The 20,457-nt window shown below is 38.9% G+C and overlaps 1 protein-coding gene across 1 annotated transcript in view; it reads right to left on the reverse strand.

Annotated features, from left to right (window-relative positions):
• Nucleotides 1-782: 782 nt before the first annotated feature.
• UMPS (uridine monophosphate synthetase) overlaps nt 783-20,457 on the reverse strand; it is a 47,400-nt gene continuing 27,725 nt past the window's right edge. The window contains exon 6 of the mRNA XM_082655422.1: nt 783-1,298. Coding sequence (XP_082511548.1) covers nt 1,129-1,298 — 170 coding nt within the window. The 3' untranslated portion in view covers nt 783-1,128. The remainder of the gene's footprint in view (nt 1,299-20,457) is intronic.

Here is a 20,457-nt window from a genome sequence, read left to right on the forward strand (position 1 = left end):
GGCCCTGCTCTAGAACCCCAGGGCCTTGAATGTGCAGCCGGGCCATTTCAAAAGGATCACCTGAGCCCACACCCTGCACTCCCCTCCCTCTAAGATGCTTCCTGAACAGACCAAAGAAATATAAAAATGGAGAAAATCTGTATCAGTATCGGAGCCCAGGGATCGTCCAGAAACTGAGAATTTCTAGGAGAAAGTGCACTGGGGACCAGAGTGAGAGGCTGCCTAACTGCCACACGTGTGAAGTGTCCAGCCCCACCACAGTGGAGACCCAAAAACTTCAGCTCTGTTGCTGGGCTCCTTTCTCTTCATTTCTAAATGTGAAGGCTGACATCCCTCTCTGTCAATGGCATTTGGGACAATCATGTAGGATCCTCAAGCAAACCTCCAAATGAAACCTTAGACCTCTTGATGCTGCTGTCTTTTTAAATAAATGAAGGAGAAGCTGGCCCATTTCTAATAGAAATAAGGCAAAAGGAATCAGTGCCTGGGGTTCAGCACAGGTTTAAACTGCTGCCCTGGGGAAGAACTGAGTCAGAAGCCCTCTCCATGTTGAAATGAAAGCCTGATACTGGCTTCAGGGGCTCAACTACAGTCATCTCCTGTTTCCCACCGCGCCCCCTCCGGTGAGTGAGCAACGGCAGTGCTGGGAGCCAGCACCATGTGGACACCTGGACTATTACTTTTAAGCAGAAGAGGAGGAGAACAGCTAATATTTAAATATTATTAGGGTACCACATTAGACGCTGAATAAAGGACACAAGAAATGCTGTACTGGTTTTAGCCTCTTCATGACCTAAAATTTCTGTCTCATGGCAATTCAAAGAATCAAAAAGTCTGATCTAGAGATGGGGGACTTCCTCAAATGTGGCGGATTCTAACAGGACAGGGCTGTGATTGCCCAACCAACATCAGTCTCAATAAAAGCTTGAAAATGAACTGATTATAGTGACAGTGCAGTGATTATAGTCACTGAATATTTCCTGTGTGCCGTGGTAACTCCAGAAGTCATTCCACACAGGACCTGTGGAAGAATCCAAGCAGTATTAAAGGCTGTTTATTACTTCAAGCCAGTGGCATCTCAGGAGACCATGTATCTTCAAGGCCTTCACAAAAATGTATCCAAGACACTCAAACAGCAAGTCTACTCAAATAAGCTTCCCAAGCAGCTTTTCTGTACATCTCGGCTGCGTCCAGACGATTAGCTGATGTTGTTATGCCCCGGCCCACAATGATGATATCAGAACCTCGTTTGCCAATCACTTCTTGTGGGCTGTTGTACTGCTGGCCGAGATTATCACCTACAAAACCACAAAAGTTTGTTTAATTAATAACGGAAATCAGAAAACCTGTCATGACTTTCCTGAAAAGTATCTAACCCGCTTTAAATAAAAATATGCTCTTGTTCACCACACCCCTTCTACAGAGCAAGTGAATAAAAGCAGGTGAAGGGACTCCTTGGATTGGCCAGAGACCTCCACAGTGGGGACAGATACTAACCAATTCCTTTTCAATGTCTAATTCTAGAGCATTTATACTTTAACAGCATCAAAAAACAAAGGAATAAATTTCCTATGTTGCCAAAAAAGGTTCAGTAGCAAATAAAATACAATAAAAATTGCCTCACAATTGAAGACAATTGTAATATACATCGTAGAAGCACTGTGACATGCTGTTGGAAAAGTCCTCGCAAGGCATCTAACCTGACCACATGTGTGAGCCAGCCTTTCCCCTCAGCCCCGCCAAGTGCTTAGATTACGTACAAAACCTAATTCTGTTTTTTTTTTTTTTTGCGGTACACGGGCCTCTCACTGTTGTGGCCTCTCCCGTTGCAGAGCACAGGCTCTGGACGTGCAGGCTCAGCAGCCTTGGCTCACGGGCCCAGCCGCTCCGCGGCATGTGCGATCTTCCCGGACCGGGGCACGAACCCGTGTCCCCTGCATCAGCAGGCGGACTCTCAACCACTGCACCACCAGGGAAGCCCCCAAACCCTAATTCTTAATTCTGGCTTTTTTGTTCTTTTTTTTAAAAAATTTTTATTGAGGTGTAATTGACATGTAACATTAGTTTCAGGTGTACATCATGATTTGGATACATTATAAACTGATCATCACAATAAGTCTAGTTAACATCTGTCACCTTACAGTCACAAAACTTTTTTTTCTTGTGATGAGAACTTTTAAGATCTACTCTTTCAGCAATTTTCAAATATGCTATATAGTTTTATTAACAAAGTTGGCATACTGTACATTACATCCTCGTGGACTTACTCTATAACTGGAAGTTGGTACCCTGTGACTCCCTTTACCCATTCCATCCACCCCTACCCCACAATTCTGGGAACATCCAATCTGTTGATTTTAGGTTACACATATGTGCGATCATATAGCATTTGTCTTTCTCTGACTTATTTCACTTAGCGTAATACCCTCAAGGGCATCCATCCATACTGTCACAAAGGATAAGGTTTCATTTTTTTTTAAATAGCTGAGTAATATTCCATTGTATATACACACAACATCTTCTCTATCCACTCATCCATCAGTGGGCACTTAGGTCGTTTCCATATCTTGGCTATTGTAAATAATGCTGCAACGAACATGGGGGTGCAGATGTATCTTCAACTTAGTGTTGTTTTCTTTGGATAAATACCCAGAAGTGAAATTACTGGATCACATGGCAGTTCTATTTTTAATTTTTTGAGGAAACTTTATACTATTTTCCATAGGAGCTGCAGCAATTTACATTCTCACCAACAGTGCACAAGGGTTCCCTTTTCTCCACATCCTCGCCAACACTTGCTATTTCTTGTCTTTTGATAGTGGGGATCCTTGTTTTGTTTGATCATACAGGAAAAGCTTTGATAATAGCCATTCTAACAGCTGTGAGGTGGTATCTCATTGTGGTTTTGTTTTGCATTTCCCTGATGATTAGCAATGTTGAGTATCTTTTCATGTGCTTGTTGGCCATTTGCACATATTCTTTGGAAAAATGTCTATTCAGATCCTTTGCCAATTTTTTAATGTGATTTTTTGTTGTCATTGTTATTGAGCTATATGAGTTCTTTATATTTGTATACTAACCCCTTATCAGACATGATTTGCAAATATCTTCTTTCATTCAGTAAGTTGCCTTTATATTTTGTTGATTTCCTTTGCTGTGTGGAAGCTTTTTAGTTTGATGAAGTCCCACTTGTTTATTTTTGCTTTCGTTGTTTTGGAATCAGATTTTAAAAAATCATTGCCCAGACCTATGTCAAGCAGATTACCACCTATGTTTTATTCTAGTAATTTTATGGTTTCAGATCTTACATTCACATCTTTAATCTATTTTGGATTAATTTTTGTGTATGGTGTAAGATAGTGGTCCAGTTTCATTCTTTTGCATGTGGCTAACCAGTTTTCCCAACACCATTTTATTGAAGAGACTGTCCTATCCCCATTGTATATTCTTGGCTCTTTTGTCAAAAAGTAACTGACCATGTATGTGTGGGTTAATTTTGGAGCTCTGTATTCTGTTCCATTGATCTATGTGTCTGTTTTTATGCAAATACCATACTGTTTTGACTACTATAGTTTTGTAATATAATTTGAAATCAGGGAGTGTGATGCCTCCAGTTTTGTTGTTCTTTCTCCAGACTGCTTTGGCTATTTGGCGTCTTTTGTGATTCCAAAGAAATTTTAGGATTTTTTGTTCTATTTCTGTGAAAAGTGCCATTGGAATGTTAATAGGGATTGCACTGAATCTGTAGATTGCTTTGGGTAATTTGGACATCATTACAGTATTAATTCTTCCAGTATATGAGCATGAAATATCTTTCCATTTATCTTTATCTTCAATTTTGTTCATAAATGTCTTTGTCTTATAGTTTTTAGTGTACATGTTTTTCAGCTCCTTGGTTAAATTTATTTGTAGGTATTTTGTTCTTTTTGTTGCAATTGTAAATGGGATTTTTTCTTAATTTCTCTTTCTGATTGTTTGCTGGTGCATAAAAATGCAACAGATTTTTGACTTTGTGTCCTGTAACTTAACTGAATTTGTGTATTAGTTCTAACAGTTTTTTTGAGTCTGCAGGGTTTCCTATATATGATGTCATCTACAAATAGTGACAGTTTTGCTACTTCCTTTCCAATCTGGATGTTTTTTGTTTCTTTTTCTGACTAACTGCTCTGGCTAGGCTCTCCAACTACTAACCTGAATTAAAGTGGCAAAAGTGGGCATTGTTGTTTTGTTTCTGATCTCAGAGGAAAAGCTTTCAGCTTTTTCCGTATGATGTTAGCTGTGGTCCTGATTAGGCTGAGGTAAGTTCTCTCTAAAGCCACTTTGTTAAGAGTCTTTATCATAAATGGATGTTGAATTTTGTCAAATGCTTTTCCTGCATCTATTGAGTCTCTCTTCCTCCTTCTGTTTTCTTCCATTGTGCTATGATAACTTTCTTTAATGGTATGCTTAGATTCCTTTCTCTTCATCTTCTGTGTGTCTACTACAGGATTGTGCTTTGTGGTTACCATGTGGCTTACATATGACAACTTGTATCCATAACAGTCTAAGTTGATAACAACTTAAGTTTGATTGCATTCTAAAGCTCTACATATTAACTCCCTCCACAAGGTTTTATATTTTTGATGTCACATTTTACATCTTTTTATCTTGTATGTCCTTTAACTAATTATTATAGTTATAATTATTTTTACTACTTTTGTCTCTTAACCTTTTAAGTGGTTGATCCACTACCTTTTTCAGTGAAGTTTATTGTTTCCTATGTTTTCTTGTTACTAATTAGCACAGTTTCTTTTCAGCTTAAAGAAGTCCTTTAACATTTCTTGTAAGGCTGGTTTAATGATGATTAACTCCTTTAGATTTGCTAATCTGGAAAATTCTCTCCTTCAATTCTGAATAACTCTGCTGGGTAGAGTTCTTTGTTGCAAGTTTTTTTTTCCCCTTCAGCACTGTATATTATCATGCCACTACTTTCTGGCCTGGAAAGTTTCTGCTGAAAAATCTGCTGATAGTCTCATGGAGGTTCCCTTGTACATAACAAGTTGTTTTTCTTTTGCTGCTTTTAAGATTCTCTCCTTGTATTTAGCTTTTGGTGTTTTAATTATAATGTGTCTTGATGAGGGTCTCTTTGGGTTCATCTCATTTGGAACACTCTGGGCTTTCTGCATCTGGATGTCTGTTTCCTTCCCTAGGGTAGGGAAGTTTTCACCCATTATTTCATCAAGTTTTATATTCCTTTCTCTCCCTTTTTTTGGGACTCCTATAATGAGAATGTCAGTCTACTAGATGTGTCCAATAAGTCCATTAAGCTACCTTCACTTTTTTCATTCTTTTTTGGTTTTGCTGTCCTGATTGGGTAAGTTCCACTGCCTTCTCTTCAAGTTCCTTTCTTTGCTTCATCTAGTCTGAAGCCCTCTAGTGTATTTTTCAGTTATGTTATTGTATTCCTCAGCTCTGTGACTATTTAATACATATATTTTCCATCTCTGTCGAAGTTGAGTTCGGGAGCATCTTTATGACCATTACTTTGAGCTCTTTATTGGGTAAATTATTTATCTCCATTTCATTAAGGTCTTTTCCTCAGGCTTTTATCTTGTTCTTTCGTTTGGAACATATGCCTCTGTTTCTTCATTTTGCTTGACTCTGGGTTGGTTTCTATGCATTAGATGAAACAACTATCTCAGCTGGTCTTAAAGGAGTAGCCTCATGTATGAGATGAAACCTGTCATTCAGCCCTACCCTAGCTCCTGGTTGTTTCTCAAATCTTTTGATCGTCAAAGCAGCCTATTATATTTGTAATAGCTCTGAGTACTCGAGGGTATGCCAAGACCTATCAGTGTCCCAAAGGGGAGGGTCTCAGTCAGCTCCTAGATTCATTCTCTGATTGCCATGGCTAGGACTTCCAAAACTATGTTGAATAACAGTGGTGAGAGCAGAAACCCTTGTCTTGTTCCTGATCTTAGAGGAAATGCTTTCAGCTTTTCATCACTGTGGGTTTGTCATATATGGCCTGTATTATGTTGAGGTAGATTCCCTCTATGCCCAGGTTCCAGAGAGTCTTCATCATAAATGGGTGTTGAATTTTGTCAAAAGTTTTTTTCTGCATCTATTGAGATGATATGGTTTTTATTCTTCAATTTGTTGATGTGGTGTATCACACTGATTGATTTGTGGATACTGAAAAATCCTTGCATCCAATGGGATAAACCCCACTTGATCGTGGTGTACGATCCTTTTAATGTATTGTTGGATTCGGTTTGCTAGTATTTTGTTGAGGATGTTTGCATCTATGTTCATCAGCGATATTGGCTTATAATAATTTTCTTTTTTGTGTGGTATCTTTGTCTGATTTTGGTATCAGGGTGATGGTGGCCTCATAGAATGAGCTTGGGAGTGTTCCTTCCTCTGTAATGTTTTGGAAGAGTTGAAGAAGGGCAGGTGATAACTCTTCTCTAAATTTGATAGAATTCTGCTGTGAAGCCATCTGATCATGGACTTTTGTTTGGTGGAAGTTTTTTACTCAGTTTCAATTTCAGTACCTGTGATTGGTATGTTCATATTTTCTATTTCTTCCTAGTTCACTCTTGGGTGCTTGTACTTTTCTAAGAATTTGTCCATTTCTTCTAGGTTGTCCCTTTTATTGCCATAGAGTTCCCTGTAGTAGTCTCTTATGATCCTTCGTATTTCTGTGGTGTCCTTTGTAACTTCTCCTTTTTCATGTCTAATTTTATTGATCTGAGACCTCCCTTTTATTCCCTGATGAGTCTGGCTAAAGGTTTATCAATTTTGTTTATCTTTTCAAAGAACCATCTTTTAGTTTCATTGATCTTTTCTATTGCTTTCTTCATCTCTATTTCATTTATTTCTGCTCTGATCTTTATGATTTCTTTCCTTCTACTAACTTTGGGTTTTGTTTGTTCTTCTTTCTCTAGTTGCTTTAGGTATCAAGTTAGGTTGTTTGAGATTTCTGTTTCCTGAGGTAAGATTGTATTGCTGTAAACTTCCCTCTTTGAACTGCTTTTGCTGCACCCCATAGGTTTTGGATCGTTGTGTTTTCATTTTCATTTGTCTCTAGCTATTGTTTGATTTCCTCTTTTGATTTCTTCAGTGATCCATTGGTTGTTCAGTAACATAATGTTTAACCTCCACGTGTCTTGTGTTTTTTAGTTTTTTTTTCCTTGTAGTTGATTTCTAATCTCATAACATTGTGGTCAGAGAAGATGCTTGATATGATTTCACTTTTCTTAAACTTACTGAGGCTTGCTTTGTGGTCCAGGATGTGATCTATCCTGGAGAATGTTCCTTGTGAACTTGAGAAGAATGTGTATTCTGCTGCTTTCAGATGGAATGTTCTATAAATATCAATTAAATCCATCTGGTCTAATATGTCATTTAAAGCCTGTGTTTCCTTATTGATTTTCTGTCTGGAGGATCTGTCCATTGATGTAGGTGGGGTGTTAAAGTCTCCCACTATTACTGTGTTACTGTCAATTTCTTTTATGGATGAAACCTTATATATTGAGGTGCCTTTATGTTGGGTGCATATTTATTTACAATTGTTCTATCTTCTTGGATTGATCCCTTGATCATTATGTAGTGTCCTTCTTTGTCTCTTATAACAGTCTTTAAAGTCTATTTTGTCTAATATGAGTATTGCTACTCCAGTCTTCTTTTGATTTCTATTTGCATGGAATACCTTCTTCCATCCCCTCACTTTCAGTCTGTATGTGTCCCTATATTTAAAGTGGGTCTCTTCAATGTATACACTAATATGTATAAAATAGATAACTAATGAGAACCTGCTGTATAGCACAGGGAACTCTACTTCACTTTGCTGTAGAGTAGAAACTAACACAACACTGTAAAACAACTATACCCCAGTAAAAAAAAAAAAAAAAAAAACTCAATTAAAAAACATTTGAGCATACAACTCACCAAAGTAAATATACGAATGGCAAATAAGCACATGAAAAGATGTTTGGCATCACTAACCATTAGGAAAATGCAGACCATGAAGAAATATCACTACCTACCTACTAGAACAACTAAAATGAAAAATATAGCAACAATACCAGATGTTGAATAAAGATGTTAAAAAAAAAAATACCAGGTGTTGGTGAGATTGTGGAAAAACTGAATCACTCATACATTGCTGGTGGGAATATAAAATGATACAGGCACTTTATAAAATAATTTAGCTTTTTTCTTTCTTTCTTTTTTTTTTTTTTGTGGTACGCAGGCCTCTCACTGTTGTGGCCTCTCCTGTTGCAGAGCACAGGGTCCGGATGTGCAGGCTCAGCGGCCATGGCTCACGGGCCTAGCTGCTCCGCGGCATGTGGGATCTTCCCGGACTGGGGCGCGAACCCATGTCCCCTCATCAGTAGGTGGACTCTCAACCACTGCACCACCAGGGAAGCCCTAGCTGTTTCTTTAAAAACCAAATATACATTTGCCATACAACTCAGTATACTCCTGGGCATCTATGACACAGAAATGAAAATTTATTCCCCACAAAAACCTGTGCACAGTTATTCATAACAACTTTACATGTAATAGCAAAAAACTGAAAACAAGTAAGATGTTCTAAACAAATGATGGTACATACATACCATGGAATACCACTTGGCAATAAAAAAGAATAAATTATCAATACACACACATGCACACAAAAATAAAAAAATAAAGTGGGTCTCTTGTAGACAGCGTATATACAAGTCTTGTTTTTGTATGCATTCAACCAGTCTGTCTTTTGGTTGGAGCATTTAATCCATTTACATTTAAGGTAATTACTGATATGTATGTTCATATTGCCATTTTGTTAATTGTTCTGGATTTGTTTTTATAAGTCTTTTTCTTCCCTTCCTCTTTTGTTCTCTTGTGATTTGATGACTATCTTTAGTGTTGTGTTTGGATTCCTTTTCGGTTTTGTGTGTTTACTATTGTAGATTTTTGGTTTGCCATTACCATGAGGTTTTTATATAGCCGTCTATACATATGCAAGATTGTTTTAAGTTGTTGGTCTCTTAATTTCAAATGCATTTCCAGTGTCCTGCACTTGTACTCTCCTCCTCTCACAATTGCTGATTTTGATATCAAATTTGTGTGTGGATGATTTCCTACCTTTATGTTTACCTTTACTGGTGAGCTTTCCCATTCGTAATTTTTCTTATTTCTAGTTGTGGCCTTTTCTTTTCCATCTAGAGAAGTTCCTTTAGCATTGTTGTAAAGCTGTTTTGATGGTGCTGAACACTCTTAGCTTTTGCTTGTCTGTAAAGCTTTTGATTTCTCTGTCAAATCTGAACAAGAGCCTTGCTGGGTAGAGTATTCTTGGCTGCAGGTTTTTCTCTTTTATCACTTTAAATATATCATGCCACTCCCTTCTGGCCTGCAGAATTTCTGCTGAAAAATCAGCTGATAACCTTGTGGGGATTCCCTTGTATGTTATTTGTTGTTTTTAATATTATCTCTTTGTCTTTAATCTTTGTTGATTTGATTAATGTGTGTCTCAGTGTGTTCCTCCTTGGGTTTATCCTATATGGGACTCTGCTTCCTGGACTTGTGTGAGTGTCTCCTTTCCCATGTTAGGAAAGTTTTTGGCCATTATCTCTTAAAATATTTTCTAAGGCCCTTTCTCTCTCTCTTCTCCTTCTGGGACCCCTATAATGTGAATGTTGGTGCATTTAATGTTGTCCCAGAGGTCTCTGTCCCCATTTCATTTTTCTTTTTTTGTTTTTTATTAATTTTTATTGGAGTATAGTTGCTTTACACTGTTCTGTTAGCTTCTACTGCACAGCAAAATGGATCAGCCATACATACGCATATATCACCTCCCTTTTGGATTTCCTTCCCATTTAGGACACCACAGTGCATTGAGTTGAGTTCCCTGTGCTATACAGTACATTCCCTTTAGTTGTCTATTTTATACATAGTATCAATAGTGTATATGTGTTGATCCCAATTCCTCACACCCCACTGCTTTCCTCCTTGGTATCCATACATTTGTTCTCTGCGTCTGTGTCTCTATTTCTGCTTTGTAAACGAGGTCATGGATACCATTTTTCTAGATTCCACATATACGTGTTGATATTTGTTTTTCTCTTTCTGATTTACTTCACTCTGTATGACACTCTAGGTCCATTCACATTTGTAGAGACAAATGACCCAATTTCATTCCTTTTTATGGCTGAGTAATATTCCATTGTATATATGTACCACATCTTCTTTATCCACTCCTCTGTTGATGGACATTTAGGTTGCTTCCATGTCTTGGCTATTGTAAATAGTGCTATCATTTTTCTTTCTTTATTCAGTTCTGCAATAATGATTTCCATCAGTCTGTTTTCCAGCTCGCTTATTTGTCCTACTGCCCTATTTATTCTGCTATTGATTCCTTCTAGTGTATTCTTCATTTCAGCTATTGTATTGTTCATCTGTTTGTTCTCTGAAGCTTCTAGGAGTTTTTTTAGCTGCACTGTGCAGCATGTGAGGATCTTAGTTTCCCAACCAGGGATCAAACCCATGCTCCCTGCAGTGGAAGCATGGAATCTTAACCACTGGACCACCAGGGAAGTCCCTTAGCTCTTTCTTAAACATTTCTTATATCAGTCTGTGCCTCCATTCTTTCTCCAAGATCTTGGATCATCTTTACTATCATTACTTTGACTTCTTTTTCAGGTAGATTGCCAATCTCCGCTTCACTTAGTTGTTCTTCTGGGGTTTTATCTTGTTCCTTCATCTCTGCCATCTCATTTGCCTAATTTTCTGTTTGTGGTCTCCATTCCTCATGCTGCAGGATTGTAGTTTTTGCTTCTGGTGTCTTCCCCATGGTGGGTGAGGTTGGTCCAGGGGCTAGTGCAGGTTTCCTCATGGGAGGGACTGGTGCCTGCTCTCTGGTGGATGGAGCTGGGTCTTGTCTCTGGTGGGCAGGGCCATCTCAAGGGCTATATTTACAGGCAGCTGTGGGGTCAGGGCTTTGGGTGGAACTATGTCTCCACCCTGTTTGTTGTCTGGCCTGAGGTGTCCCAGGCCAGGCTTCACCAAAATGGTGACCTCAGGGAAAGCTCCTGCTGATGAGTATCTCCTGGGGCCTCTGCCACCAGTGTACCTGCCCTACAGGGAGCCACAGCCAACCCTCACCTCCCCAGGAGACCCTCCAAGATCTGCAGGTAGGTCTGGCCCAGGCTTCTATGGGGTCACTGCTTTCCTCTGGGTCCAAGTGCATGTGAAACCCTGTGTGTGCCCTCCAAGAGTGGAGTCTCTGTTTCCCCCAGTCCTGTGGAGCTGCTGCACGCAAGCCCCACTGGCCTTCAAAGCCAAATGCTCTGGGGGCTCCTTCTCCTGATGCTAGACCCCCCAGGCTGGGGAGCCTGATGTGGGGCTCAGAACTCTCACTCCTGTGGGAGAACCTCTGTGATATAATTATTTTCCAGTTCGTGGGTCACCCACCCGGCAGGTAAGGGATTTGATTATATGGTAAAAGTGCCCCTCCTGCTGTCTTGTTTTGGCTTCTTTATCTTTGGGTGTAGAACATCTTTTTTGGTAGGTTCAAGTCTTTTTTTGCCAGGGGTTGTTCAGCAGTTAGTTGTGGTTTTGGTGTTTTTGTGAGAGGAGGGTTGTTCAGCAGTTAGTTGTGGTTTTGGTGTTTTTGTGAGAGGAGGTAAGCTCAAGTCTTTCTACTCCACCATCTTGCCTCCAACCCTGGCAACAGCTTTTGAAGTATGCAAATACATACAGTCCTGTGGGACTGCAAGCATAAGTTCTGCTGCCCGCAGATGAGTACCTAAATTCTTTTCTGGGAGATAGATAACAGCTGTAGTGAGGCAGAAGGAGAGTGCAAAGATGGTGTCTGTCTATCAATCAGCTTATGTTCCCTGAAAACATCTCTGTAGGCCCCAGGTGGTTGCCAAAAGAGAAGCCTCAGGCCAAAGCTCCTGGACAAGCAAACAGGCCTCTTTCACAGAAAGATGGGGTGTGTTGCAGTGTGCTGTCTGTGCAGTGCCCTGGGGTATGTAGCCTGCCAGAAACTGTCTCTTCACTTGTTAGTCCCACTGGACACAGCAACATAAGCTCCCCCTGGCCTTTAGGGCCAAGCAATCAAGGGGTGTTCCCTGGGCACCAGCCCCGTGTAAAAGCTCCCTTCCAGGAGATGAGGAAAGGGAAAGTGCGAAGATGTGCCCAATGGCTGCAGCAAAGCTGAGGGGGAGTGTAAAGATGGCACCTGTGGGAAGAAGTTAAAAAGAGAGATGCTGCTGCCAGCCAAAGCAGAGGGAGCGTGTGAAGATCGTGCCCCCCAGTCTCTGTCCCTGGAGGGTGTTCCAGCAAGCTCTTGGAGATGTGTGTTACAGTATATGCCTACCCCTCAGGCCAACTCGTTAAGTAAAAAAAGGCTCATTTGCTAATATTAAAGTCTGAGCACAGGCTCCCTCTGAGCTGGGCCCTGGGGCAGGTGAGTCTGAGCTTGCAAGCCTTTTAAGAGCCATTTCACTCAGATCACTACTGTCTTGTGGGTCTTGTGGACATAAGCCCCATTGATTTTCAAAGCTAGATGTTTTGGGGGGGCTCATCTTTCAGGTACAGGTCTTAAAAGTTATGATGCCCGATGTATAGTTCAAACCCTTCACTCCTCAGGGAGAAGCTCTGGGTTTTGAGTTCCACCCTGATTCTGGGTCTTCATACCAGGGGTGGGGTTAGCAGTGAGGTTGCATCCCAGCCTCTCCTACCCACTTCAATGTGGTTTTCTTCTCGTTTGCCTGATGTGTAGTCCGTGCTCAGCCAGCCTTTCCAAGGAAATTGTTCCACACACAGCTATAGACTCAGTTTGTCTGTGGGAGGAGGCCAGTTCAGGATCTTGCCATCTTGAACCAGAACCCCACTTTTTCCTTCTTCTTTTTAAATTCTGCTGTTCCAGAAGCCTCCTATAAATGGCTTATTATTATCTTTCAAATCCAAGATGCTTTAAAAATCCCTAAAAGCCTAGATTCTAACTGTACTTATCTAGTCAAAGATTGTGGAGGCTTCCAATGAACATTAACAAACAGTTGCCAAGCAAAGAGTACTTACTCTGTCCCAAGACATTGTGCTAAGCTGCTTTACATACATTATCTCATTAAGCCTCTCAGCAACCCTGTGAGGTTCAACAGTGTTACTACCCACATTTTACAGATCAAGAAAACGAGACCTAAGGAAGGGAAGTGACTTGTCCAAAGATACTGGAAGGGCTAGGAATACAAATCTACCTGATTCAGATAATGTTTAGCACAAATGTAGAGTTTAAAAATTGTAGAATACTAAGGCAACTATCATAAAGCCTTAGATAGGCAAGTCATTCTGCTGAGGCCTACTCTGTAGTATATAAAACCTGTAATGTGAAACTTGAGAAATGGAACAGAGACCCCCAGTCCTCCCTAACCCCAGGGGAACATCTACTTTTCTTTGGTTAACCTTCTATAATGTTTTTTGTTTAAAAATCAAAACCCCAAAAAGGTAGTATCTTTCTTTATAAGTGTGGTTATATTATTTATATAAAATAACTAGCTTCTTCAAGGTTGACAGGTATCCAACAGTTCTAGTATTTCAGGGTTTTAAGAAAAACAAGGTTTACCAAATCTATAGTCTCGGTCATTATGTTCTCAGTGTTATCATTCCACTCACAGAAACACCAACTCTTACATCTGCTCCTATACAGCACATTATCCATCTCTTCAACATCTGTGTAAGTATTTACAGAACCTTTATGGTGCACAGGGGTACTGTGCTAGAGGATATGCATTCTTCAGAAAAAGCTCTCATCCTCAAGGAGTTTGTAGCCTAGTGGGAGAGTATTCCAAAACTCTATACATGCAAAAATATATACAAGGATGTTTAGTTTGTAAAAAGTCCAAATGCAACAGGGGAATGATTAAACATATTCCAGCCCAAGTGTAACTAGGATACACTATGGAGTTGTAAAAAGGTAACTCTAGACATGGAAACGTACCACAGCAGCACATTCTCCATACTCTATGAAGCAGAGTTGTTTTGCTGAGACCCAGATGTTCACAGTTCCAAACATACACAAAACATTCTGTGACCCAGATGTTCACAGTTCCAAACTTAAGGCAAGAGGTGGAAAGAGGGATAGAATAAACTCCCATTCCTGTGATATGCTTTCTTGCTTAAGAAATCTTAAGCAAGATTTATTGTACAATAACCAATTCAGAAAAAATGTTTCCAGGTCACCATTTTTTCCCCATTCAAAACCAAAACAGAGGGCTTTACCTGGTGGCGTAGTGGTTGAGAGTCTGCCTGCTGATGCAGGGGACACGGGTTCGAGCCCTGGTCTGGGAGGATCCCACATGCCGCAGAGCGACTGGGCCCGTGAGCCACAACTACTGAGCCTGTGCGTCTGGAGCCTGTGCTCCGCAACGAGAGGCCATGATAGTGGGCCCGTGCACCACGATGAAGAACAGCCCCCGCTTGCCGCAACTGGAGAAAGCCCTCACACAGAAACGAAGACCGAACACAGCCAAAAATAAATAAATTTACAAAAAAAAAAAAAAAACCAAAGCAGAGCAATCAAGATGGCAGAGAAGAAGAACGAGAAGCTCACCTCCTCTCACAAATACATCAAAAAATACATCTATATGTGGAACAGTTCTCACAGAATCCTACTGAATGCTGGCAGAAGACCTCAGACTTCTGAAAGGACAAAAAGAATCTCCACATAACCAGGTAGGACAAAAGAAAAAAAAAAATAGAAAGGAATCTGGACAGGACCTGTACCCCCGGGAGGGAGCTGTGAAGGAGGAAAGACTCCTGTACCCCAGGGAGCCTCCTCACTGGCAGGAAAAGGGATCAAAAATGTATTTGAAGAAATTATGTCTGAAAACTTCCCAAACCTAAAGAAGGAAACACATCCAGGTACAGGAAGCACACAAGATGAACCCAAACAAACAGACCTACACCAAGACATATTATAATTAAAATGGCAAAAGTTAAAGAGAGGATTCTAAAGGCAGCAAGAGAAAAACAATTCATTACAAGGAAACCCCCATAAGGCTATCAGCTGATTTCTCTACAGAAACGTTGCAGGCCAGAAGGGAGTGGCAAAATATATTCACTCAATCATTTAGAACAGAAGGAGAGAGAGAATTTCTTAGACAAGCAAAAACTAAAAATACAGCAATACTAACCCTATCATAAAAGAAATATTGAAAGGTCTTCTTCTCTAAATAGAAAAACAAGAAGCTATATCAAAGAGAAAATTACAACCAAAAAGTAAAATCACTTACATAAGCCACTATATAGATTAAAAAGGAAAAAAATAAATTTTTTGTGTGTGAAAGTGATGATGACCACAGTGAACAGCAAAAGGATAAACATGAAGATGTAAAAGAGGACATCAAAATCATAAAATGTTGAGGAGGAGAGTTAAGAAAATGTAGATTCGTCTTTTTTTAGAATGTATTTGAGCCTATATGACTACCAGTCTAAAGCACGTAGCTATATAAAGGGGTTAACATACTTGAAAAGCAGGGTAACCACAAGTCAAAAACACAATAGATTCACAAAAACCAAAAAGAAGAGAACACAAGCATAAAATAAAAGGAAATCAAACCACAAAAGGAAAAACAAAAAGAAAAGGGGAAGAAGAGGAAATACAGAATTAACTGGAAAAAAAGATTTAAAATGGCAATAAATACACATCTATCAAGAATTACCTTAAACATCAATGGACTAAATGCCCCATTCAAAAGACACAGAGTGGCAGACTGGATAAAAAAACAAAAGCCTACAATATGCTGCCTATAAGAGACCCACTTTAGGGCAAAGGACACACAGATTGACAGTGAAGGGGTGGAAAAAGATTTCATGCAAACGGAAATGATAAGCAGGGGTCGCAATACTTGTATCAGACAAAACAGACTTTAAAACAAAGGCCATAAAAAAAGATAAAGAAGGACACTATATAATGATAAAAGGATCAATACAAGAAGAGGATATTACTCTCGTCAACATATATGTACCTAATATAGGAGTGCCTAAATACATAAAACAAATATTAACATACATAAAGGGAGAAACTGACTGGAATACCATAATAGTAGGAGACCTTAACACCCCACTCACATCAATGGACATATCTTCCTAGACAGAAAATCAATAAGGCATCAGAGATCCTAAATGATACAACAGAACAGTTAGACTTAATTGATATTCTTAGAACCTTACATCCAAAAAACCCAGAATACACATTCTTTTCAAGTGCACATGGAACATTCTCTAGGATTGACCACATACTAGAGCACAAAGCAAGCCTCAACAAATTTAAGAGGATAGAAATTATTTCAGGCATCTTTCCTGACCACAACAGCATGAAACTAGAAATCAACCATAGAAAAAGAAAACAATTACATGGAGTCTAAACAACATGCTACTAAAAAACCAATGGGTCAATGATGAAATCAAAGAGGAAATTTAAAAAATATCTTGAGACAGATGACAATGAAAACACAACCGTACATTATCTGTGGGATGCCACAAAAGCAGTTGTTAGAGGGAACTTCATAGCGATACAAGCCTTTCTCAAAAAACTAGAAAAATCTCAAGCAACCTAATCTACCACCTAAAAGAATTAGAAAAAGAACAAACAATCTAAAGTCAGCAAAAGGAAGGAAATAATAAACATCAGAGACAAAAAAATGTAAAATAAAGATTAAAAAAACTAGATAAAATCAATAAAACTAAGAGCTTGTTCTTTGACAGTGTAAACAAAATTGACAAACCTTTGGCCAGGCTCATCAAGAAGAAAAGAGAGAGAACCTAAATAAACAAAATAAGAAAAAAGGAGAAATAAACAATACTGCAGAAATACAAAACACTGTAAGAGAATATTATGAACAAGTACATGCCAACAAATTTGCCAACCTAGAAGAAATGGACAAGTTTTTCTAGAAACATACAGCCCACCAAAACTGAATCAAGAAGAAATAAATAATCTGAACAGACCAATCACTAGAAGTGAAATAGAATCTATAAAAAAAACAAAAACAAAAAACTCCTTACAAACAAAAGTTCAGGACCAGGTGGCTTCACAGGCAAATTCTATCAAACACATAAAGAAGAACTTATACCAATCCTTCTCAAAATCTTCCAAAAGATTGAAAAGGAGGGAACACTCTCAAAGACATTCTATGAAGCCACCATCACCCTGATACCAAAATGAGACAAATATACCACCAAAAAAAAAATTACAGGCCAATATCTTTGATGAATACAGATGCAAAAAACCACTAGCAAAACCAAATAAAATATTAGCAAAATATTAGCCACCCAAATCCAACAACACATAAAAAAGATCATGCACCACAACCAAGTTGGATTCACCCCAGGATCACAAGTATGGTTCAACAAATGCAAATCAATTAATGTGACACATCACACTAACAAAGAAAAGACAAAAATCACATGATCATCTAAATAGACACAGAAAAAGCATTTGATAAAATTCAACATCTATTCATGATAAAAACTCTTACCAAGGTGGGTAACATAACATAATAAAAGCTATTTATGACAAACCCACAGCCAATATAATACTCAACAGTGAAAAGCTGAAATCCTTCCTGCTAAAATCTGGAACAAGGTTGCCTACTGTCATGACTTCTATTCAACATAGTATTGGAATTCAGACAAGAAAAAGAAACAAAAGGTATCCAAATTGTAAGGGAAGACGTAAAACTGTCATTCTATGCAGATGACATGAGACTATATATAGAAAACCCTAAAGAACTGATAAATTCAGCAAGGTAGCAGGATACAAGATTAACATACAGAAATGGGTTGCATTTCTTTACACTAACAACACAATATCAGAAAGGGAATGTAAAAAAACAATACCTTTTAAAATCATACAAAAAAAAAAACCTTAGGAATAAAGCTGACCAAGGAGGTGAAAGATTTATATGCTGAGAACTATAAAAATTAATAAAGGAAATTGAAGATGATTTAAAGAAATGGAAAGATATCCCAGGCTCTTGGATTAGAAGAATATCATTAAAATGGACATACTACCCAAAGCAATCTACAGATTTAATGTGATCCCTATCAAATTACCCATGACATTTTTCACAGAACTAGAACAAGTAATCCTAAAACTTATATGGAACCAAAAAAGACCCAGAATTGCCAAAGCAATCCTGAGAAAAAAGAACAAAGCAGGAGGCATAAACCTCCCAGACTTCGGACAATACTACAAAGCTACAGTAATCAAAACAGTGTGGAACTGCCATGAAAACAGACATGTATCAATGGAACAGAAATAGAGAGCCCAGAAATAAACCTACATACCTATGGTCAATCTTGACAAAGAAGACGAGAATATACAATGGAGAAAAGACAATCTCTGCAGCAAGTGGTGTTGAGAATGCTGGACAGCCATATGTAAATCAATGAAGTTAGAACATACCCTCACACCATGCACAAAAATAAACTCAATATGGCTTAAAGACTTAAATATATGACATGACACCATAAAACTCCTAGAAAAGAACATAGGCAAAACATTCTCTGACATAAACCATACTAATGTTTTCTTAGGTCAGTCCCAAGGCAATAGAATAAAAGCAAAAATAAACAAATGGGACCTAATCAAACTTACAAGCTTTTGCACAGCAAAGGAGACCATAAACAAAACGAAAAGACAAACTACAGAATGGGAGAAAATATTTGCAAACAATGTGACTGATAAGGGCTTGATTTCAGAAAATATACAAACAGCTCATGCAACTCAACAACAATAAAAAAAACCAACCCAATCAAAAAATGGGCAGGAGGGGGCTTCCCTGGTGGGGCAGTGGTTGAGAATCTGCCTGCCAATGCAGGGGACACAGGTTTGAGCCCTGGTCTGGGAAGATCCCACATGCCACGGAGCAACTGGGCCAGTGAGCCACAATTACTGAGCCTGCACTTCTGGAACCTGTGCTCCGCAATGAGAGGCTGCGATAGTGAGAGGCCTGCACACCGCGATGAAGAGTGGCCCCCACTTGCCACGGCTGGAGAAGGCCCTCACGCAGAAACGAAGACCCAACACAGCCATAAATAAATAAATTAATTAATTTTAAAAAAATGGTCAGGAGACCTAAATAGACCTTTCTCCAAAGAAGACATACATATGGCCAACAGGCACATAAAAAGACGTTCAATATCACTAATTATTAGAGAAATGCAAATCAAACCTACAATGAGGTACCACCTCACACATGTCAGAATAGCCATCATTAAGAAGTCTATAAATAACAATGCTGGAGAGGGTGTGGACAAAAGGGAACCTAACTACACTGTTGGTGGGAATGTACATTGGGGCAGCCATTATGGAGAACAGTAAGGAGGTTCCTCAGAAAACTAAAAATAGAGTTGCCATATGATCCAGCAATCCCACTCCTATCTGGACAAAGCTATAATTCAAAAAGATACATGCACCCCTGTGTTCATAGAGGCACTGTTCACAATAGCCAAGACATGGAAACAACCTTAATGGCCATCAACAGATGAATGGATAAAGAAGTCATACACACACACACACACACACACACACACACACACACACGAATACTACTCAGCTATAAGAAAGAACAAAATGCCATCTGCAGCACCATGGATAGGCCTAGGCATTATCATACTACGTGTAGTAAGTCAGAAAGAGAACGACAAATACCCTGTGATACCACTTATACGTGGAATCTAAAATATGACACAAATGAACATATCCACGAAACAGAAACAGACTCACTGACACAGAGAACAGACTTGTGGTTGCCAAGTGGGAGGTGGGGTGGGAAAGGGATGGAGTGGGAGTTTGGGGTTAGCAGATGCAAGCTATTATATATAGAGTGGATAAACAACAAGGGCCTACTGTATATCACAGGGAACTATATTTAGTATTCTGTGATAAACCATAATGGAAAAGAATACTTAAAAAATGTATATATACGTATAACTTAATCACTTTTCTGCACAGCAGAAATGAACACATTGTAAATCAACTATATTTCAATTACTATATTACTTTTTTAAAAGTAAAAAAACAAAACAACTTTGAACCCCCAAAAGGACATTTAATAACCTAGATTACTCCTTCACTGACTAGAGACTATCATTGAGAAAGTTTGCTCTTTTTCTTTTAGCCACTGCAACTGCATTTCTCAGACTGCTAAAAGTGTTAACGTGTTCAGGTAAGTTTGGATGACATGACAGAACCAGGTATCTCCACACTGAAGAACCACAATAAACATTAGCACATCAAAGGCTCTGCAAAGTCCTAAACAAATGTCTGATTTTGTTTAACCTAGAGCATTCCTCCTTGAGCACAGAACACCTTTTTTGGCAGCATATTTGGAACATCAGTTGGGAACAATTAAAATTATCAGTTTCTGGGCATTTTTCAACAAAAAGTAGCTTTCTAGATTTTCATCCTAAAATTAG

This window comes from Grampus griseus (assembly GCF_964374135.1).
Source record: "Grampus griseus genome assembly, chromosome: 5".
Taxonomy (NCBI): domain Eukaryota; kingdom Metazoa; phylum Chordata; class Mammalia; order Artiodactyla; family Delphinidae; genus Grampus; species Grampus griseus.